At 47.7% G+C, this 22,895-nt stretch overlaps 2 protein-coding genes across 2 annotated transcripts; one reads left to right on the forward strand and one right to left on the reverse strand.

Annotated features, from left to right (window-relative positions):
• Positions 1–2,238: 2,238 nt before the first annotated feature.
• On the reverse strand, positions 2,239–3,252 carry ATP5IF1 (ATP synthase inhibitory factor subunit 1). Its single transcript, XM_014605037.3, has 3 exons — positions 3,099–3,252; positions 2,899–3,011; positions 2,239–2,560 (listed from the first exon to the last, which is right to left on the reverse strand). Exons 1-3 carry the CDS (start codon positions 3,186–3,188, stop codon positions 2,413–2,415), a joined length of 351 nt encoding a protein of 116 aa, XP_014460523.2. The 5' UTR covers positions 3,189–3,252; the 3' UTR covers positions 2,239–2,412.
• Positions 3,253–9,190: 5,938 nt separating this feature from the next.
• On the forward strand, positions 9,191–21,738 carry DNAJC8 (DnaJ heat shock protein family (Hsp40) member C8). Its single transcript, XM_006277027.4, has 9 exons — positions 9,191–9,298; positions 11,339–11,440; positions 13,067–13,123; positions 14,866–14,932; positions 15,662–15,756; positions 16,885–16,956; positions 17,609–17,700; positions 18,615–18,690; positions 20,945–21,738. The coding sequence occupies exons 1-9, from the start codon at positions 9,230–9,232 to the stop codon at positions 21,065–21,067; spliced, it is 753 nt and encodes a 250-aa protein (XP_006277089.1). The 5' UTR covers positions 9,191–9,229; the 3' UTR covers positions 21,068–21,738.
• Positions 21,739–22,895: the final 1,157 nt, after the last annotated feature.

The following is a 22,895-nucleotide window of genomic DNA, read 5'->3' on the forward strand; positions in this document are numbered from 1 at the left end:
ATTACAGCAGAAGGCAGGGTAGGGTGGCACATTAGAAACTAACTGCTTCTGTGGCATAAGCTTTGGTAGACAACAGCTTGTTTGGTCAAATGCTTTAATCAGATTTACAATGGCAGCCCAAGGCAAAAAATAACTCTGAAAGATCTCTAAAATACTGCTCCTGTAGGCTTACCATAGACAGCAATTCCCACTTCTTTCTAATGAACCTCTTGTACCTCTGCCAGCAATAAGCCACTACCACCTGTGGCCAAGTTACCTGTAGCCATACTTCCCCTACAAGATACCCCCTCTCCCCTCCTCTTACCTAGACCAGCAATGTACCCAGAGGCACTTGCATCTAATCTATTAGGCTTCCACTGTGGAGTGTGGGGGTTAATAAGACAAAACAACCATTACTCTTGTCCATGTTGGGAAAGAAGGGTTTTGTGGCAATACTGTTATTGGACCAACTAGCTAGGTGGCAGAAGTGTCAGATAAATTTTGGGCAAAAAGTACTCTTCTTCAGTGAAAAACCACTTAAAAAAATAGAACTGATGAAATACTTAGTTTAACATTTTGAAAACTAAATGTTTTAGGTTTTCATTTGAAAAAAGGTTTTTGGTTCAAGTTGACCCAGGACCATCTTTTTTCTCAATACTTAAATGTTTCAGTTCAACCGGCAAACCAAAACAGTAATTTCTATAGCTCTACTTCCCCCCCCCCCCCCCCCCAAAAAAAAAAACCCCAAAAAACACCTCTCCCCCACACACCTGATGACTCCTGCAAACTGATTAAGACAAGCATGGTATAATGGAATATTCTGTAGGGAAGCTGCTTTTTCCACAGTGGATTAAACGTTGGTGATAAATACACATGTAGCTAATTTAAATTCTTTAGGGCAAAGATGGTCTTTTCTGTATTTGTATAGCATTCACTACAAATATGAAAAGGTTCTTAATATTTTTATTAATAGGAAAAACAGCACAACTGGTACAAGTACCTTAGTTAATTCTGTTTTTAATCAATGTTTCCTCTTTGTTGTTTTTGATCCATGTGCCCTTCGATTCTTGTTTAAAGAAATAAAGGCCTCTTGCATTCCAGAGATGTTCTTTTAAAACAGAGGGAACCTAATCATTTTCTTCTCAGTCAGACCAATGACAGCTATGTCAAAATGCTTTCTGTGCCAAAAGTCTTAGTGAGCCAACAGCTGTTCAGAGATCTGTTCCAACCACAAAATCCTGAGAAAAAACAGGCTTTACTGCAAATCTACAGCTGTGTTAGGGAAACCCTCCTATATATTAGGCCACACACTGTAAGACCACTTTCGTAGTACTAAAGAATAACTGCACTTGGTTCACAGGCTGAAAAACAAAAACAGGAGAGAGCAAGGTAGAACCCACTCTCTTGCCCTTGTTATTCCCCCCCACCCTATGACAACAATCACACACACACACTTTTTTCCATCTCTCTATTCTAGAGGTGTGCTTGTTAATTGGGTGGGTCAGCTGGCCTTTAAAAAGTTGGTTACACCGATCAGTTACTAGTACCACTTTGATTATTTATTTACTTGTTGGTTAGATTTGTGCGCCACCTTTCTCAAAGCAGCAGCTCAGGGATTAGTTCAACATGCGGTTTCTGAAGCAGCACCAGCGTTGTAGGAGGGAACAAAAACCAAAAAACAAACAAAAACCAAAAAAAAAAAAACAACCCCAAAAACCCCAACCCCCCGCCAAAAACAAACCCCTGAAGTTAGTCAGCAAAAGGATATTGACATTTGGAATATCAATGTCTGAAGTGTAATGAGTATAACCAGAACACAAGTGTTTCCTTTTTAAAGTATTAATACTATGAAGTCTATTCTCCCATCATAAAGCTCTCTATGCATTTGCATGTGACCAAGGGCACATTTGAAGTAAAGAAACAAATAATTACTCTAATAAAATGGCTATAGTTTTGCCTTGTAACTCAGCCACCACATTTGTAAACTGACACAAAATTCAGGGCCCATCCATTGGTGGTGGGAAAGGGGAGAAAGAAAGGGCAAATAATGGTTGTACCGAGAGCCCAGCTCAGCATTGCAGCTGCTCCCCCCCCAGCAGGGCCAGGCCGGAGCCTGGGGTAGAAATGCTATAGTAGGAGTATAAACCACTTGTTAGCAGCTGGGACAAAGTAAAGCAGTTTAATATCAGTAGCTGGGGGAAGCCAAGATGAAGGCTAAAGAACATGCATTTTGGAAAGACAAAAATCACTAAGAAACACTTGTTGGATTCTTTGAGTTTATTCGATTTTCCTGCAGTCCATATTATAATGGTGCAAACCTGGATTATGTTGGCTAAAGCCTGTAGTCTTCAATGCAGCAGCAACAACAACAACAACGACGACAAAACACTTATCGGCTGCATATGGAAGAAAACCGCAACAGACACCGGCGGTTTAATCATCATCATCATTTTTAAGCTTCTTGATCTTGTACTTGTGGCGCTCGATTTCTTTCTGCAGAAGATCTATCTGTTTCTTGTGGTGATCGATTTCTTCCTCGTGGTGTTTCCTCAGAGCTGCCAGCTGTTCCCTCTCCTTCTCCCTGAAGGGCACAGCAGGCGGCACACGGGTCAGCTAACACTTACCAAAGGCCTGGAGGCAACGCGCTCCCTTCCAGCTCAGCCGGGGCCTTGCCCGCCCGCCCGCCGCTCAGGTGTGCCACACCCCCGTCGCCGCCACCCGGACACATTTCTGGAGGAAGGGGGCCTCGGTAGCGGCTGAGCGCGCGAGGGGGGCGCGGCGCCGCATCCCAGGCCGTGAAGGCTAGGATTAGAGACAACGCTGTCCAGACCTCGCGCTCTCCCCCGGGCCGGGGACTGCGGAAGGCGACTCCCGCTTGCAGCGCAGCCAGCGGTCCCGGTCCCGAGGGGCCCCGCTCACCTGAAGTAGCGCTCCTCCTCGGCCGCCTGCCGCTTCCCGAAGGCGCCGCCCGCCTCGCGAATAGAGCCTCCGCCCCCGCCGCCCTTGCCGGCGCCCTTGCCCAGCTCGCCCAGCTGCGGAGAGACGCGGCGGCACCGTGAGCGCGGCCCCCCTCCCGCCCCGCGGCCCGGCCCGGCCCGGCCCGGCCCCCCCGCACGCACCTGGTCCGCGCCGGAGCCCGAGCTCCACCCGCGCTGCTGCTGCATGAGGAAGGCCCCGCGCAGACCACTGCGCAGCACGCCCGCCGCCATCGCCCCCCGCCCTTGCAGCGCCGCGCCTGGCCGAGCAGCACGCAACCCGGAGTGACGCGCTGCCGGGCCGACCAGCGCTGAGCCCGAGAGTGGCAAGCCGCCGCTCAGCGCCCGTGGGGGAAGGGCCCGCGACGCCCTATCAGGGGTTAAGGGGCGTGGCCACCCCGCTAGGCAAAGGGGTGGGACGCGCACTCCCCCGCTCGCTGATTGGCCGCGGGTTGACTGGCAGCCCGTGAACGGGGGGGGGGAAAAGCGGTTTGTGCGCATGCGCTGTAGCCGTGTCGACTCATTCTCAACCCGCGCAGTTGGCTACGAGCTAGGGAGTGCCTGCTTCTAGTGCGCATGCGCGCCTCCTGCCTTTTTTTTGCAGCCCTCGGCTTGCACTCCTTGTAGTGGGTGTTTGGGCCTTTTCCTTGGGTTGTGCTCACTAGCTCCTGCTGGGAACAGTGGTTTGTATCCCTTTGTGGCTCCTTGGTCTAAACATGCCTGCCCCACAGTTCCCCTCACCTGGGGGGGGGTGCACACACGTGCTAAGGTGACTTAAGTGAATTGGCTTGCATGTACAGCTCCTTGACACGAGGGCTATCTTCTGAGCAAAGTCAACTAATGAGGCTCAAGATAATACACCTCAGGGGGATGTATTCTCTGATAAGTTGACTTCAAAGTTAGATCAAGTTAACCGTCGGAAAGCTAGTACATGAGTATGCACCACAGGTTCACTCGGTAGCTACAAACGTGAGTCAGGAAGAGGAGGGCGTGCATACAGCTGTGCTAGTTCTACCTATTGTCAAGGTAGTTTGATACCTTCCCTTATAAGATCCCGTTTTCAGTTGCTCTCACCCTGGCCAGACATGAACTTTAGGGCTGACCTGTTTCATTTCAGAGGTTTGCCTCGGGCAGGTTTGTTTTCTTTAAGTTCGACTTAAACCAGTCCAGCCATTTTGGAGAATAAGATGAAGGAAAAATACATTGGTTTCCTGTATTAAATGACTGACATTTTGGGGGGGGGGGTTGGTTTGGGTTTTTTTTTTAAATATCTAGTGCCTCTATGATTTGGAGTCAGGACTTGCAGTTTGGGTTTCCTGTATTAAATGACTGACATTTTGGGGGGGTTTGGTTTGGGTTTTTTTTTTAAATATCTAGTGCCTGTATGATTTGGAGTCAGGACTTGCAGTTTGGCAACTAAGTGGATTTTGTGGTAGGGTTGTGTCTTTTGCTGTCCTGAAATAAAACTACAGCTTTGGCCAATTTATAAAGCTCTAAAAATTGCAGCTTGCATGTGGTCAGGCAGAGCTCGTTAAAGCAAAACATAGATCTCCAAAAATTCTGTCTGCAGGGAGCATGCTGTGCTCGAAAGATGCAAATGCTAAATAGGACTTGTACTTCCATTTCAACTGCATGCAACTTCTAATGTCAGACTTGGAGATGCTGGTGCTTCTCAAGGTGGACTTGTAATCGGTGCTGGATGGATTTTTTTCAGAACAGATATGTGTACTGGCCTGCTACCCAGCTGAGCTAGGCTTCAAACACACCACATCAATACAGGCCAGGTTCTTTGGGTAGATGTGATCTCTTTTATTAGACCAACTGAGTTATTGGAAAAAAGGTTCTTTGCAAGCTTTCAGGCACAAACACCCTTCTTTAGGCATTGGGAACCTGCTGTTCTGCAATCTCAAGGAACAACAGACTTCCTTGAAGATCTCAGAACTGCAAAGAATCTTGCCTGTATTGATGTGGTGTGTTTGAAGCCTAGCTCAGCTGGGTAGCAGGCCAGTACACATATCTGTTCTGAAAAAAATCCATCCAGCACCGATTACAAGTCCACCTTGAGAAGCACCAGCATCTCCAAGTCCTTAAACCAACACAGCTACAACCAAAAACACACAAAATCAATGCTGTATCTGAATCAGAAGCCTCAATCTGAGTTTGAGCAGAGCCAGGACAGGCTGAAGAAACACAGGTGCACAGACATGACCTACAAGCACCTCAATGAGATGGCCTGAATTCTCAGCTGCTGGGGTTATCCCAGTGGTTCCTCTGGCCCCAGCTACTAATTGTCCTCACCTCACCCTGCTGCCACAGCCCCTGCTGCTGCTGCCTTCTGTTGGGCCACACGTACCAGGCATCCCCACCATGCCCAGAGCTGGAGGAGGGCACAGAGTTCAAATCCTCCCACAATAAATTGCACAAGGACTTAAGCGAGTACTCCTATGCCGAGCTGCCTCATCAAAGTAGACTGCCTCCTTTCACCACCCCACCACTGAAGGGGAAGGTTTTACAGATGTCAATCTGAAGACCAGTATCCCCCCAAGTCAGGCATCCCCAAATATGCAAACTTGCTTTGAAAATTTAACCTTGGATAAGATGATGGAAAAATTCCTGCAAAGTGCAGATACAGAAGAGAAGTTTTACAAATATGATCAATGGCTGAAAACTGAAAACAAATGCTGTGAAACAGCTTGCTCAAAAGCTCCAGGTGATACAAATATTGGGGCAGACACTGGCAGGAACTTGTTTTAAAGTATCACAGAAGTCACAGTCTGTACCTGCCAGTCCACCTCAGAAAGCAAATCACTGCTAATATGGCTATAACTTTAAATAGAATGACACGACAGCATCACTTTCTCCACCAGTAGGGTATAGAATGACCTTTTCATTACACAAAACATGGTCCCTAAAGGAGATGAAGAACATTTTTCCATTGATAACCAATGTCATTCTTCCTTTAGCATAGGAATGTCAAACTCATTTGGCCCTTAGTCTGGATCTGGATTGCAGGGCTCCAGACCCACTTTTGGCAGTAGGACAGGGCAGATAGTGGCAACATAAATGGCATCAGGTAGCCATGGGGGTTAATGCAGCTGCTGCTTGCTGACCTTCACAGAAATACATACCCAAGAATTTGGCAGCAGGCCATGCTCCTAAATTCCTGGCCTCTACAGGAGCCCTGCAGGCCATATGTTTAACACACCTATTCTATCAGAAAAAAGCAGACAGGTCAAGGTGGCTGAATAGGAATCAGTGGAGGATGTGAGGAGTACACAGGAGCATGATATTTTAATGCAGGGGTGTCAGACTCACCCAGGGCCTCAGGCTGGATCTAGACTGTTGGGCTCCTTGCAGTCGGGAACCAGCCTGAGACACGAGGGTGGCTAATGCAGCTGCAGCAGCAGTTGCAAGTCTGGCAGTGGTGGCCGCTCTGCATGTGGCAGCATCTGGTCTGTAGTGCAGACTGGGAGTGCTGTTGCAGTGAGCCAAGCTGACCACTGACAGCCAAGGTGGTGAGGCGAAAGGACCATGAATTTGGTGGCAGACCATGTCCCCCAACTTCTGGTGGCCCAGTGGTAGCCTGGTGTGCCAGGCAGAGAGGCTCAGCTGGCCATATCTGGCCCATGGGCTGTATGTTTAACACCTCTGTTTTAATGCAATTCCAGTTCTCAAAGCAGGTATTGATTTTGCCCAGCCCCTCCTGGTTGCTGCTCCAGATAGAGGATGACAACATACTACTGCCATTGGTTACTGAATACAAGTAGCAAAAATCTTTATAGTGCATCTCTGTGGTTCCCATCTTTGCTCCATTAATTGTTTCCCTAAGGGGGACAGTAACGGTCCTTTATCAGTCTGAGTTGACATTCAAGTCAGTAGGCATTAGGAAGTAGGATGCCTGCTGGGAACTGAAAGCCACATTATAGATAAGTTGCCAAGAATCCTCTGGCTTTCTGACTAGTGGGCATAAATGATACCACTACTCATCCATCTGAGCAGGCCAAAAGGAGCAGCAGGGCTGCGAAACGGAGGGTGAAGGAACTGGGCTTGAAGAGATGTTCTTTTCACTTCTTCCAGTCAAGGCCAGAAGTGAAGACAGACAGATGCCTCCTGTGGGTGAATGCACAGCTGTGCAAATGGCTTTACTGACATGGCTTTAGCTTTCCTGACCATGGGGTGATCTTAAAGACTGTTGTATCAAGATGAAGAAGGGGTGGGAGGTGTTGGTCTCAGACTTGCTTATCTAGTTCAATGGAAACTGGTGACAAACCTACAAATAAATATAAACCCAAGGCCTAAGAACCAGAAATCATATGCACAATCATAAGCATCAAGAAGGCAACTGGTGTGAAACTTAGATCGTCTATTTAGAAACCCCATCAGGGAGTCCTGGACACCCCTCCCCACTTTTTGCTGTGTGGGTGTGTCACTATATTCCTCCTCCCACATGCTCTGATCCCAGAAGCAGTTCAGTCTGAATCAGAGATTAGTGTGTGTGGAAAGCAGGTTGAGAGACAGTTTCAAGGGAGATGAGACGCACACATCCGAGTTGAGCTGTATAGGTCAATGATTGCACCCAATGCTATTAAGGTGACTCTAGGTTAAGAAAAATGGTCACAGGTCATAACTCTGATCCCTACTCAAGTTGGCCAAGTTATCTCAGAGGAATGGGTGGGAATATGGAAATATGAACCTGAACCGAACAAAACTTTCCCACACAAAGGCAGAGGGGTGAGAGCCAGAAAGTGCCTTGAGCCGTAAGGACAGATTCAGAGGACCTTGAGACCTGGCCACCCGGTAGTGAGTAGGTCTATATCTCCTCTGCTGGATATTGCTGCTTTTGGAGATGTTGCCTGGTTGCTAAGATCCCCATAAACCTGCGTCTGGTTCAGAGGAACTTGCTTTGGCTTGTCTTGTGCTTCTCCAGATGAAATAAAAGCCCCTAGCACTGGCAATGTGTAGGGGGTGCATGTGCACCCCCTGAGAAAAGCAGTGTTGGCGGCACCTGCAGAGTCACTGCTCGCCACCCCACCACTGCCGGTGTCTGTGGGCGGTCCGTGATTGCCGCTGGCTGCTGCTGATGTTGCTGGCAGCATCTGGAGGTGGTCGCCGACCACTGGTCAGCGCTTGCCACCCTGCCACCGCCAGCACTGCAGCTGCCTGCGGGAGCGCCCCACTTGCCGCTGCCACGCTCCTGCTGCTGACAGCACCACAGGGGCATGTGACGTTCATGGCCCCAGAGCTTCTCAGCCTCTGGTGGGCTCAGATCAAGCGTAGTCCTATGGTTACCTGCCAAGGTGACCCCTGAAGCGGTTTCCTAGTCACACCTGGGGAAGACCACTCTCCTGGCATGGGGATAGCACCCGCCAAGGTCACATGCAGTAAAACTTCCCACTTAGCTGCTGGAGTGGGACGGTCTTGGCTTTACACCCACTTTTAAGGACTCCTCCCTAGCTTGCTCCTGGGGCCTACAGCTAAAGGCAAGCGAAACTCGGGGGCATCCAAACCCCAAGCCTCCAGGCTCCGGCCTGCACATACGATGCCCACCAAAGGATTTGGAAACATCTGAAACCCCAGATGGGGGTGGAGGATGTTTGCCAGTAGTAGGCCACTTATGGTGCTGGACTGTCTCACGGATTTGGAATTTGATTTGGCCATTGATTTAAAGATTCATAGATCATTCGGGGCAGGAAGGGACCTTGCAAGATCATCAGGTCCAGCCCCCCCCCCGCACTAGGCAGGAAAGGCAACGGGGGTCAGGTGACCCCAGCAAGGCGACCAGCCAGTTTCCTCTGTCAGGGTTTGCCGCTCTTTACCCCCTAAACTAACAGTCTCGCTGGCAGAAGTTTATAACAGAACTTGGCTCCAGCAGAGGTGTGGCTCGTGCTCACCGACGAGCTCTCTGAATGAAACGGTGAAAGCGTCCTGTCCCTGGTGAGACCCTGCGTCCGCCAGGGCTTTGCCAAGGTGCCTTTGTCAACCAGGTTTGGAACAAAATATAATAAATAAATGAAATTAAAATAAATAAATAACAAATAAAAGCCCCGAGGTCTGACTGCGTGGGACAGATCACACGAGCCACGTGGCCCCACGACTGCTCTGGCTGGTGTTAACCCGGGTAAGCCCCGGGGCAGGGCGGGAAAAGCAACGAAAGCGGGAAAAGCAGCGGCCGGGGGCGGGGCTCTGTGACGCTCGTCACGTGACGCGCCGCCGGGGCGGGGCGGGGCCCGGTGGGGGTCACGTGGGGAGGGCGCCCGCATCACGTGGTGCGAGCAATGGCGGCTCCGGCGGAGCGCGGGGCGGGGGTCGCCGCCGAGGACGCGTTTCTCACCTTCTACACCGAGGTAGCGGCGCGGCGCGGGGCCGGGAAGGCGGCGGGGCCGGGCCGTGCGCTGGGAGCGGCCCTGAGCGAGCTCCGCGCCTTCCCCTGCTGCTCCGGCCCGGGCCCGGGGCTCCTCCGTGCCTGCCGGGGGCTGGGGTCGGCGGGCCTGGCAGGCCCGTGCTGCAACCCCCGCTCCTGACAGCAGCAGGGTTTTGGGGGGGATGCAGAAACGCCCCACCGCGGGTTGGTGCCATGGTGGCGGCGGGGACCAGCCGCCGTGCGGGGCGGACTCGAGAGGCCTGCTTGGCTCGGAAGAGCGGCCCCCGATAAGGATTTACGAAATGGCGAGCGGCTAGAGACGTATTATCGACTCTCCCGAGACGAGAACTAGGGGTCCGAATAGGCGGTGAGGTAGTTTTTGTCGCGCGGCGTCTATCACGCAGGCGTGGAGCGCGTTGCCACCAGATGTGGCAGCTGACGGCTCAGCCGGGTTCCCGGAGGAGCAGACGCAGCCTTGGAGGAAAGGGGCTTCGGTGGCTGCTGAGCCCGGGAACGAGGGGCCCGGCCTCTGAACAGACCTTCCCTGGACCTCGGATTCTGGAATCTGCGATAGTTCAGACAGTAGCTGCCACGGCAAGGGGCTGTACATGTGTACACTGTGACGTGGCTTAAGCTGATTTAGTTAAGTCGCCTTATTTTAAGTCGCTTTAGTATGTGCGCACACCCTAGGTGAGTGAGAGAGGAGCAGTGGGGAAAAGCCCTGGTCAGACCCAGCTCCTGTTCAGCATCTACGGTCTTGCCACAGCTTGACAGGAGCCTGGGCAAGATGGTCCTGACCTCACAGTAACCTAGACAGTTTCAGAGGCGGGATGTTTTTCCTCCTTTATCTTAAGGTGGCTCTTTCCACCCCTATCCCACTGCGTGTTGCAAGTAGGTGCGGTTCACATGCAGCATTTTAAGCCACAACATACAGCCATAATTGTACTTTTCATATGGCTCGTCTCTCCTACCATAACCTAGATAGGAGTCTCGTGCGCTGAAAGAGATTTCGTGCGTGACCCTGTAAGCACTGTGTGTCGAGCTTGTTGTTCCACTCCTGCTTAGCCGAGTCTTGGAAATCTGTCATCCCACTAATGCTTAAGGGAGTTTTCTTCCCGATTCTTTTATGTGACTGTTGCACCTTTTCAGCAGTCAGTTAGGCCAACAGAAGCATGTAGTGGAATGATTACTTCGGGTTAGCTTAATCCTGCAGGGAATGAAAGTCAGCTAAACTGAAAATCACTCAACCCAAAATATGTGTCCAGGAGCTTGCAGCAATTCTACTAAATCCGTTTAAAATATCCCTGTTAAACCTGCATAGGTCTGTAAGGACCTAAAGCCTGAGAGAGTTTATGCAGATTAGAGAGTGCAGAAGGCAGTACTGGTGGGACACCCAAGAATAGGGTGCACTGTGGAGGATGGCACCTCTCCTTAATGGGAAGCTGCAGACAGAAGCAAAAGCAGTTTCTGAACTCGTACAGCGGAAAGGCAACAGGGAGGGTAAATAGAGCAGTGCTGTATAGCAGTGGTTCTCAACCTTTTTTGTACCAGGATCCATTTGTAGCCATCGATGGACAGTCCCAACCCAGTGCCTCTCACTCTGAACCCCTGCCCCAGGCCTCAGCCCCTACAGTGTGGGGTGTGGGGCATGGAGGGGGCCCCAAGCAGCCCCTGGCAGGCTGGAACTCTGCCAGCCTGCCAGGGAAAATCCACGGTTTCCCACTATTTTTTCTACTTTAAAGGAGAATCCATTTTTAAAGTTTGTTCATGACCCTTCCATATATTCTTACAACCCACTTTTGGGTCATGACCCGCAGGTTGAGAAATGCTGTTGTACAACATCACAGTGTAAAAGGTTGACAAATGATTCTAGCTAATTCTTATATAAGGAAATGTCCCCACTGAATTGATGGCTACAGGCCTGAGTTGGGGTCAGGTGTCTCTTCCTCCTCTCAGCAAAGCTCCCATGGTCACTACAAAAGGGTATAATTCATTATGCTGTAATAACTGTCCCTCTCTCCAGGTGAAGCAGATCGAAAAGCGAGACTCTGTTTTAACATCAAAAAACCAGATTGATAGGCTGACCCGTCCTGGATCCTCTTATTTCAACCTCAACCCTTTTGAAGTAAGTCTGAGCACTCTTCCTCTTCTCTGACTTTCTCCTACTCAAGGAGCTTCCTATGTCTGTTGGCTATCTACTTGCTGTTGAAAAATTCATTCGGTGTAGGCCCTGATTGCAAGGGCAAGGATGTGTCATGTTCCTTGCACTCTCAGTGGGAGGTAGGCCTCTTAGTAGATTTCACTTATATTCTGGCACTGACAGACTTGACAGATTTGCCTCTAATTTTAACAGAATATTGCTTTTGTCACTATTTACTGCTTGTGCATTTTATTTTGGATATCTGAAATAAAAGCAAGGCTCAGTAGTCAGTTTTACCTTAGCATGAAGTTACATAATTTGCAAAGAAGTAAATGCATTCAAGTCTCCTTACATGTGATGTTTTAAATGATAGCTGTCTGATGTATACATAGGTGAGAGTCCTGTTCTGATCTAATGCACCATGTGCATGCTGTGTAACAAAGTCTCGAAAGAGAATTGTACTCGCAATGCAAACGTTAGCCTGGTTTTTCTTCTTAGCCAGCCCTTCTTAGGACCTCTCTTTCACCTTCTAGTTTTCTCTGGCCTCAGCTTCTCAGCCTTTTATGTTCTGAGAAGCAAAAGAGGCCTCCTTGCACTGTTTGCCAGGGTGATCTGCAGAATAGTCCTGTGGAAAGTCCTAACACTTGATTGGAAAGTAGATCAATTGCTCAGAAAGCTGCATGAAACCTTATAAGTACATTGGGTTTGTTCTTTGGAGTTGTTGATTTTGTGCCCATCGTAACAGTGTTGATGACGTGAGAAGAACTGCAGACTACTTGTAATCTGGTAGAACTAGCATGCTTCCTCCATGGGTCGCAATCAGGATGGCAGGACTAGAGCAGGGAAGTAAATGTAGATCTTCCAGGTTCCGGGCTAGCACCTTTACAGCAGGGCCAGGCTTCCTCCGTTCTCATTGGAGTGAGTCAATAAGAAGTGTTGTGTTTTTTTTGTACCTATTCCCCTGTGCCATCTGCATCCTTCAGAATTATGCTAATGCCGCATCTCCCTATTTCTTCTATTTGGTAGGTGGGAGCATTCCTAAATTCCCCTGCATGTCAAGGGGACGCTTTCTTTGCTAGATCTCCAGTCCTCGAGCCATTGGACTAGCACAAAGGAACTAAACAGTAAAACTTTCCAGTTTGTCTTTGCTTAAAAGAGAGAGTTTAAACAGAAGCATTAAGTACAATAGTAGAGAGCAAACTAGAGATCAATGGTTAGAATAATCAATCCTAATCAAAGACCAGTATAATACTCGTGATAGAAAATTAATCTGCAAGTGTTTCTCCACATTAGCAGCATTGACTGTGTTTCAACCAAGTTGAGCTCTATTGCAAGACTGTGAGATAAAGGTGCTTTTATGCTACTATTTGTATATCTAAGCGGGCTCAGCTGGAGCCTAGAATGGTCCCTAGTATAGACTAGACTAGAGCTGCTAGCTCCTTAGCATGCACCACCCCAAGCTGAGACTTCTTATACTGGAGATACTGGTCAGGATTTACTGGCTTTGTTTCTACCTATATGCCAGTGAAAGAGACATTATAAGCTAGGCTGCAGGGAACCTAAAAAACAGGCCTCTCATGAAACTCACTCTGTTGCTGTGGGCTCTTCTAGGTCCTGCAGATGGATCCTGAGGCCACAGAAGAAGAAATAAAGAAGAGGTTCCGGCAGGTATGTAACTCTTGTTGACCTTGCAGCTGAACTCCTCACTGAGAAGCCAGGCATGATCTCATTCCTAAGGAAGCTTATTCTCAATTGACTGAACTTTTGAGTATCTGAAAGTTGTCAATGCCCATGTGCAGTACATTTTTGCAAATACATAATAGCTAGAGCTGATAATCAGGGGGCAGTGTAGCAGTAGAACTAGGATAGAGAACAGGACCAGAATTTGCAGTCATTTTGAGAGAGAGACAAAATGGCTTAAAATTAACACAATGAAACTGAGTAAAGAGAAATGCAGAGTACTGTGCTTAAAAGGGAGAAATCAAGTGTATAAATACATGGGAGATAAGTGACCAGGCAGTGGTACAACAGAAAAGAATTTTGGGATTATTGTGGGCCGCAGACTGAATGAGTCAGCAACATGAAGCTGTTGAAAAATGTACAGATCTCATTCTGAGACTGTTAACATAAATGTTCTATGTAAGACCTGGGAGAGTTATTCCACTTTACTAGATGCTGGTGAGGCTTCAACTGGAACAGCGTCTAATTTATGGCACCACACTTCCAGGAACATGTAGACAAGTCAGAGGAAAACGACAAGTAAAGAGTTGGGGGTGGGAAGCATAAGTTTTCAGATACATAAAAGATTGTTATAAAGATGATAGTGATTGATTGATTTGCTATCCCATGCAAGGATTCATGCATCTGATGAAGTAAGCTGTTGCTTACAAAAGCTTATACGTCTCTGAATTAGTTGGTCTATAATGGGGGTGGGCAACTATTTGGGCTGGAGGGCCATTTAGGGAGTTTTGGTGAGATGTTGCAGGGCAGGTCAGAACCCCTTCCTCACCCCCGGCCTGCAGCAGCTCACCAAAGCTCCTTAGGTTGCATATTACTAGACCTGGGAGTGGATTGAACTCTGTCTCAGGCCCGAGCCCTGTGCTGTCACCACTTCACAGAGATTGGCTCGGCCTGGGATTCCTGTGGGCAGGGCACACTCAGCTGGGTGGATGGGATGGGACTGTGGGCGGGCAGGGAAGTGTCTGGGAGCAGCATAGGTGGGCAGGGCTGGGACTGGGATCTTGGAGTGGTGACAGTCCAGTGGTGGGTCAGAGCTGTGATCTACCTCCCACTAGCCCCTGCCTGCAGACCTAGCATCCGTTGCAGTGATGTACAAGCAGCAAATCATGGCTCTACCCCAGGCCCTGTTCCTGCCCATCAGTTCTGCTCCCAGACACCACTCCCCACCCACCTGTGGGCCCATCCCATTCACCCAACTGAGTTTGCCTTACCCGTGGGGGTCCTGGCCTGTCTCCATGGAGACCCTGCCTGCCCACTCTGTCCAGTGCCCCCAGTGGTGGGTGTGGGGCAGATGGGCCAGGGTGCCCAGACAATAAGGCTGGGCTTTGTGGCAGCAACACTAGTGACAGCAACCATAAGGAGCTGCTGCTGCTGGGGCTGCCAGAAAGTGGAGTCCAGCTGCCGTACCACCGCAGCCCTGCTGCATACCTGGGGGTGGTGGGACCCGCTGCTTGTGCCATGGCTCAGGCTGCCCCCATGCCTGCAGCAGACAGGGCTAAGGAACCTGCCATGAGGCAGATAAAATCCTTTTGCAGCCTGCAAGCACCCCTGGTCTATAAAGTGCAACTCTGCTCTGCCTTCTGCCTGATTTCAGACTAACATGTCTAGTACTCTGTATACACAGTCAATATAAAATTGATTTTGGTCTAATGGTACTTTGTATTTTGTAGTTATCTATATTGGTACATCCTGACAAAAATCAAGATGATTCTGAAAGAGCCCAGAAAGCCTTTGAAGGTAAGGTCACTGTCAGCTTTGAATGGAAAACTGTATGTGGCCATACTGTACTCGTGTTTTAGTACAGTACTAAAGCGCTTAGCTGGCTTTTCTGTTGCATAAAGTCAGAAGACTGTTCTCTTCCTTGGATGGTGAGGAACCCCAGAAGGCAGAAGGGGGGTTAAATGCAGATCTTAGAAGGGAGGGAGACATAACTCTGCTTGCTAATTGCTGCTCAAAGAGAAGGCAGATATCCTCTAAGTGGTAGTAATAGCTTTGCTACAATCTAAGAAAGGGTCAGTTTGTTCATAGGTCAGGCCTAGGGGACCATCTTTAATTTATTACACTATATGAACTGTAGGTTGGGCAGAAAATATCAGTGTTGAGAGGCTTGTGCCCTGTTCTCTACACGGAAGTTAGTAGGAGACATGCAGCTTAAAACTGCTTTACACTGTGAAATCCAGTCACTTGTTGGGAATTACAAATTTATTAATCCCTGAAGGAGGTCTGTGGATGATCTCTGTCATAAGAATCTACCAGCATTTCAGCTGACTTCAGGTTATAACTGATCTATGTGATCTGTAAAGGAAAATAAATTGACATGTTCCCCTATATTAATATCTCTGGTTTATGCACCTGATGGCATGAGAAGGGGATTGGACTGGATTCTGCTAGCAAAGAATCTTTATGGATATGTAGTGTCTTATGAATGTGTTTGCAGATTTGCTTAACATCAGTCTGTTTTGCTAGCTGTGGACAAAGCATACAAGTTACTACTGGATGGAGAGCAAAAGAAGAGGGCCTTGGATGTGATACAGGCAGGAAAAGAATATGTGGAACATACTGTAAGTACTCCATGCCTGTAAAGCCAGCACTGAGGAAAGAGTGGGGTTGTGACCTTATTTGATGCTCTGGGATTTGGTGCTGCTTGCTTGTATAACACTGCGGATGCATAAGACATCAGAATGACTGAGCTGTGCACACTCCAGACAGAATTGGGCCTCGAGCCATAGTTCAGCTGCGTGCACAAAACTAAGCTTTATTGAAACAGAAGTTGTTGGGACCAGTATGGGATAGTGGAGTGAAATGTGACGGCCTGTGATCAGGGTCAGGCCACATGATCTGAATTAAAAAAAATTTAATTTATGAATGATTGATACAGATTAAATTTGGAGAATAGCTGGTGGTGAGAGAATAATGTGTTGTGGGACCCGTGGGTTTAGAGAAAATGTCCTGGAAGGTGAAGAAGGATGCTGGAAGCTTGATTTACACTCGGTCATACAGGTGATGTAACACACAAATAGCTTGAGAAACAGGCTAAGAGGAAACTCTGAGGCCTTAAATCAGTAGTTCTCAGACTGTTTTGGGTTCTATAACCCTTTTTAGGTTTGTTATACTGCTGTGTACCCATATGGTTTTGTTAAGGAAAGTTACACTATCATCTTCAGCAACCAAAGAAATATCATAGAGTTGTTTATTTTTTTCATCTTTTTCTTCCATTTAATTTCCTTTTCCTTTTTCTGCTTTCCCATCCCTTCCTCTCTCATTCTCTTGAAGTTCATCACAGGAGTATGCATTCCCCAGTTGGAGGAACAGTGTGTCCTTTGGTTTAGAACAGCATTTGCCTGCTGGCTGGTGTAACAAGCTTCTCAGTAGAATGAGGAAAAAGCAAACTTATTAGTGCTGCAGATGAGGCATATTAAGTGTGAATAAAAACAACTGGGGACTGTTGAACAGTGGCCCTTTAAATAAATGGGGTTCACTTATGTGTGCATGTCTGTAGGCTGAGAGCTGCAAGATTTTTAGATAAAATGCAAATCCAGGATAAAGTCAGACTGTTGCTCTGAGACACCCCCCCCCCCCCCCCCCCCGATATGTGCATATGAGGGCTGCTGACTCAGTTGGACTGTAAGAAGGAATCCCAGTGAAATGCCTTGGGAGTCCATTTTTTACCCTAGCATAATCTTCCTTAGGTAAAAGAAAAAAAGAAGCAGTTGAAGAAGGAAGGCAAACCCACCGACGTAGAAGAGGATGATCCAGAATTAGTAAGTTGCATGAGAGCAAATATTTTTGGTTCTGTTCAAGGAGTCTGAACATTCAAGACTGGGGCGTTGCAGGGTCATATTCCAAGGACTCTTGACAATAAAACTGTCACCTGGCAGTCCCATGCAAGCCTGATACTGAGCTTAGATGATCTTAACTTTGGTTTGGAAGAAAATGCTGGGGGAAGGTACTTTGTGGAACAGTGCCATCTCCCCTCATACTCTTCCTTCTGTTTGCATTTTTACTTTTCTCACCAGCTGAAATGTGAAAGCGGTACTTGCTTCTGAATTCCAGAATATAATGCTGGAATTGGAGCTGGAGCAAAGAGTTTTTATACAGCAACATACTGCTCATCCTGCTCTGCAGGTGCTCATGACGGTCATCCTGAGAACAGGGTAATTGTGCCCCCAATACAAGAAGGTTGGATTAGCCTCCTTGCATGTTGAGTCCTGCAGAGTTCTGTGGAAATCCATGAACTCTGATTCCTGTGAGTTGGACTTTCCTGCAACACTGTGTTATTTGTGCCCCTTACTATGGGTCTCAGATGAAGCTTATTTCTTATCTAGCACACAGGGCTATTAAACCAGCAAAGCTTAAGGCCCAGTGCAAAACAGATGCTGCAAAGTGCATTACCACTTGTTCTGTTTCTTACAGTTCAAACAAGCTGTGTATAAACAGACGATGAAGCTCTTTGCTGAACTTGAAATTAAAAGGAAAGAGAGAGAAGCTAAAGAAATGCATGAAAGGTATGAGCAGCATTGGCACTCTGTGTGTAAATGAGGCTTTGTCATGTGTGTTCAGGAGGAAATTAAGACTGGACAAATGTAATTTTAAAACATTCAAAAAGGAAAGGAAAACTAGCTGCTCAGGAGTGGAACGGTTACAATTACAGTGGTTATGTGGTCACTTACAGGAGTGGACAGATGTAACAGTTCTATTAGGCTTAGTACTTTAATTTAAAACAATACTTTATTATGGATTCTGGCACTTCCTAAAGAAGTCACTCACAAGAACAGTTCGGTGAGAGCACATGCTGATGTGCTAGCAGTAAGCAAAACATTAAGTTTCCTAATGTTAAATATGTTGCTGAAATCGTTTTTTTATATTTGGTGACTTTCATTACCTGATGGTTCACTTTGGGATTTTGCATGATTATAGTGCAACATTTCCCAGCTGGCAGGCACTAATATCAGTCAGGGGGCTGCAAGGTATTAAAGTTTGCTGCAGTCAAGAGCAAACCCCCCCCTTTAGTCAAGTGGTCCAAGAAAGGCTGACAGACTATCTCAGCGAGTAGGTAGGGGTATAATTGTTGTCATTGGTATGCTTACAAAAAACGTGGAATGGCTGTGAAATATTTGACTTTCAAGAAGGGGTTGCCAAGATGAAACTTGGGAATCACTGACCCAGTAGTACACATTCTGTCATCAGTGTGTCATCTTGTGTTAGTGCTCTCCTTATCTGAGTTGTCTGAAACGTCTTATACGCCACGTTCTCTTACTTCCTGGCTTAAAGTGCATATTTCATTCATTCTTTTTCAAAAGTACTTGCCTTCCCTGCCTAATCAGAGTGGATTCCTGAGAAGTTTGTGGGTGGGTTGTGTATTTTTTTTTTTTTAAATATGGACTGACAAGCATGTACTTCTTTATTGCCTCCCTTCCAGGAAGCGGCAGAGAGAGGAAGAAATTGAAGCCCAAGAGAAAGCGAAACGAGAGCGAGAGTGGCAGAAGAACTTTGAGGTACTCTGCAGCACAGCCAGTTGCTATCTTCAGTAAAGGCATCTCAGCAGCTCTGGGCTTGGCTACAGAGGATGCATCTGGAGAACAGAGCAAGTCTTGTCCTGTCCAATAGTGGCACAAGGCAGTTTAAGTAGGCAGAAAGCATAGTGAAGGATCCTACAGGAACCTGGGTTTTGCATAATCCATGGAGAAGAAGTGTTCTTGTGTGTTATGAAGGCTGAAGGGATCTCTTGTATACAAAGGAAAGCTTTTGATCTGTGCCCCTTTCACGAGGAGGTGTCTGTAGTGAATTGAGGTGCTGTATATCTCGCCCCTCTTACAGCTTTATATCTACACTCAGCCAGGAGACCGAATTGCCCCTGAGCTTGAGTCATTAGTGTGTTTGTTTGGCCTGTGGAATACATTGGTGAGACTCAGTCTAGTTCTTCATGGATGGGTGTTCGTATCTAAGAAGCGTGGATCTTGGCTGAGTACCATAAACCTGAATGAGTGCAGAGATAAGTCAGGATGGCTGGCATATCTGTCAAGGCTTTGTATATGCTGCTGTTCATGCTGCACCTGTACTTGGTAAAAAATATTGGACTTGTATGCTGAAATTCACTTAAATTTTATCAGTTCCATCCTAGCATCTAGGAGGCTGACCCACAGACTATTCTGCTAGGTGCTTTACAAACTCAGAACAAGAGCTCCACAGAACTTCAGTATAAGATGAGAGACGGTGAGGAGCTACAGACGAGAGAGAAACACAAGGAAGCAGTGAGATAACAGTTGTAGCACAGGAACAGCCAAACTGTTGTGAGGTTTTTGTAGATATCTTGGCAAAGGAGTTCTGAGGGAGGCCAAAAAGGAGCATGCAGATGTTTACAGGGAGCTTCTCCCAAGCATGGGACAAAACACAAAGGTGCTTGTTTGGAGATTAAAAAGTGGGCAAGAAAGATGGGGATCGTGGGAAGCTATCCTGGCTGCTGGTGCTGCAGCTCTGAAATGCATGATGCTCTCTGTCTTTGTCTCTGGGCAAGTGAACCTGTGCATTTGGAACTGGGTCTCCTTCCTCACCCATTTGCCTCGTAGTCTGTGTGAAGAGCTTGTTCTCTAAGCTAAATAGGTTTAAATTTGTGCCCTAAAAATATTCTTATACTGTCTTTTAAGTGGAAGAAGCCTATATACACTGGAGTACTTGCCCCTCAGCTGGGAGAAGAGGGTTAGAAACAAAATAACGTGGATTCTTGGTTTGATAGTAGGCATGTGCCTACTATTGTGTTTATATTTCAAATCCATATGGAGTAGATACATATGGGGGGGGGTATTCCTTGGAGAAAATGTTCTTCCAGGTCTTCATGCCAGAAGAAATATTTTTGCTTCAAAGGAATTGAAACCTGGAATGCTGAAACCAGTCCATCCTGTTCGTTCCCCAGACATGAAAGATGCTTTGTAGACTGCTGTTTCTCCTCTTGCCTCTTTAGCCTTATTATGGCTTCCTATTGCCTCGCCAAAAATTAGCCCCGTTTCCCAGTCATCATCACTTGATCTCAGTTGCACGCTGGCCTGTATGTTTTTGCTACCATTCTTCATAGGACGTAGACTAAAGCTCTAGTCGCCAGCTTGGCCAGATGATGTCCAAAGATGTTCGTCCCTGTTGCATTATATCAGTGGTCTCCAACCTTTTTAAGTAGGAGATCACCTTTGGCATTTAAAAGCAACCCAAGATCTACCATGTGCTGCCACCCACCCCCAGCAGGTAAGTTGCAGGGGGGTGGGAGCAGATCGAGGCAGAGGGAGAAAAAATTATTTGGGGGTGCACCTCCCCAGCAGGTAAGCCGCACCTGGCTGGGGCCCCACTCAATTTACCCCTGCTCCTCCCTCTGCGGCACTGTCCCTCACCGCGAGGGCCTCGATCTAGCCCCCATCCCTTCCCTCCCTCACCTCTATGGACTGACCTGCTGGGCTGGGGTGTGTGTATGCACACAGGCACTCAGTCCCCCACCCCCGCTTCTGATAGACTCCAAGAGGCTCCGAGATCAACTGCAAGAGGCTCTGAGATCTACCGGTGGATCAAGATCCACTCGTTGGTGACCACTGCATTAGATGGATGCTATCCCTCTGCAATCCATCTGCTCTCCTTTTTTTGGCACCTACTTGGGAGGTGCCATCCGCTGGGTGAGAGGTTGCGGTCTGTCAGAGTTGGTGGAACACGACCTTCTCTGTCTGTCTTGTCTTTCCTTGTGTTAACATGTTCCTCCCATATCTTGCTTAGGAGAGTCGAGACGGGCGTGTGGATAGCTGGAGAAACTTCCAGGCAAATACAAAAGGGAAGAAAGAAAAGAAAAACAGGACCTTTCTGAGGCCTCCCAAAGTAAAAATGGAGCAGCGTGAATGAGCCCAGCAGCAGCTCTGCACAAGCAAGTCCCCTCAGCCTCCCTGCTTTTAAGGACTCATTGTCACCTAGGATAATATTTGCTTTTCAGTAGATGGTTTTGTTTTTCAAGTACAATTGAATATTGGTCCAGGTATTTTTTGTACTTTGTACATTTGAACTAGGGCCACGGTATGAACTCTGTCAAGAACCAACTGCTCGTAGAACGATTGGATTAAGAGGGTCCTGCCATTATTGCTGTCCTGTTTGTTTTCAGCCCTGTAATTCAGTGTTTTGTACTTCACAGAGATTGTGCTGTTTCTCCATCTTCACATACAGTTTGTGAGAGTCTGATAGAACAGCATGTCTGAAATGGCACTGGTGCCTCTTCAGGCCTCCTCCAGCGTTGGGAAGATCTGTTACCAGCTGTGGGGTCCGTTTCCAGACTGAGGTGGGTGGGGAGGCTCAAACCTGACTTGGAGATGTGCAGTTCAACCTCCTGCAGTTCCCCACCCAAATGCATGGTGCTGAAAGCCTTGCCCTTTGACTCCCAAACTAAAATCCTGGCTCTCCAGCTTGGAGTTCTGTTAATCTTAGTTTTTCCTTTTCAGGAGGTGACTAGCTCGTCTATCTTCTCCCTTGTTTAATAGTTAGTAGCAATGTTCTGTATGTAAAATAAATTTTTACCCAAATTATTAATTCTTGCTTAGATTTATTTAAATACGTGACTTTGAGGGAGTTAGGATGATTATCAGCCTTTCCTTTGTGGCTTCTGTGGTCAGCACCAACCTGAAAGCTGTCTTTTAAATCATCATTTGAAAAACTCTTATCTTGGCTGTCGTTCAGCTTGGCTCTTGGTTGCAGTGGCAGGGGGGAAGGATGGAATCTCTTCCCAATTTGCTGCTTTGACACTTCCATTCCCTAGGCTGGGGATCAGCAACCTACAACCCCGGGGCCTGACTGCAGCCTGTCAAGCAACTTCATTCAGCCTACAGCACCAGAAAGTTGGTGGTGGTTCAGCACCTGCTCATACATACATTAGGAATATTTGTAGCAATTCAGCAGCTGGGGAAATGGCAGCTGGAATGGGATTCATATACCCAGTGGTGTACTGTCAGACCAGTAATCCATGTAGCTCAGTAGCCTCTCTGACAGTGGCAAGCATATGCTTTAGAGCAGGGGCAGGCAAAATATGACCTGCAGACTAGATCCAGCCTGGGGTAAGGTGCCTACCAATTGACTGGATCTGACTGGAGCTGATCCACATCAGCTGTAGCTGTCCACATGGGGCCAAGCCCCTGCCAGACAGCACCACCCCAGCCCTGGCCACAGCTTCCTGGTGGGGCTGCTGCCACACACTACTTGGCTTGCTGTCTCCAGCAGCTCTCCCTCCTGGCTGCTGACCAGCAGGGAGACAAAATAGTGCCATATTTAAAACTATGATTTTTGCTTCCCTGCCCATGAGGGATGAGCAAGGACTGGGGAGCAGTGAGTAGTGGGGCCTCTTCGCCAATCAGTGGCTGGGGTGGCACACACGGGTACCTGGAAGACTAAAGGAGCTGCCATGTATCCCACTTCTGCCACGAATTTGGTAGGTCCCTAGTTATATCAAATATTTGACTTTTAGTATATGGTTTGTTTTTATCTGTAATTTGTTAAAATCATATCTTCTGAAAAACTGCGTGTGTGCAGCCCTCAACAGCTCACCAAAACTTGTTAAGTGGCCCTCCAGCCAAAATAATTGCCCATCCCTGCCTTAGAGGGAGAGCATATCAACAGGGCTTATCTAGAGCGCTCCATTCCCTGTCATACCCTCCCTGGCATCAACCAGCATTGGTTTAGGAATGGCAGA

The sequence above is a fragment of the Alligator mississippiensis genome, chromosome 6 (genome assembly GCF_030867095.1).
Source record: "Alligator mississippiensis isolate rAllMis1 chromosome 6, rAllMis1, whole genome shotgun sequence".
Taxonomy (NCBI): domain Eukaryota; kingdom Metazoa; phylum Chordata; order Crocodylia; family Alligatoridae; genus Alligator; species Alligator mississippiensis.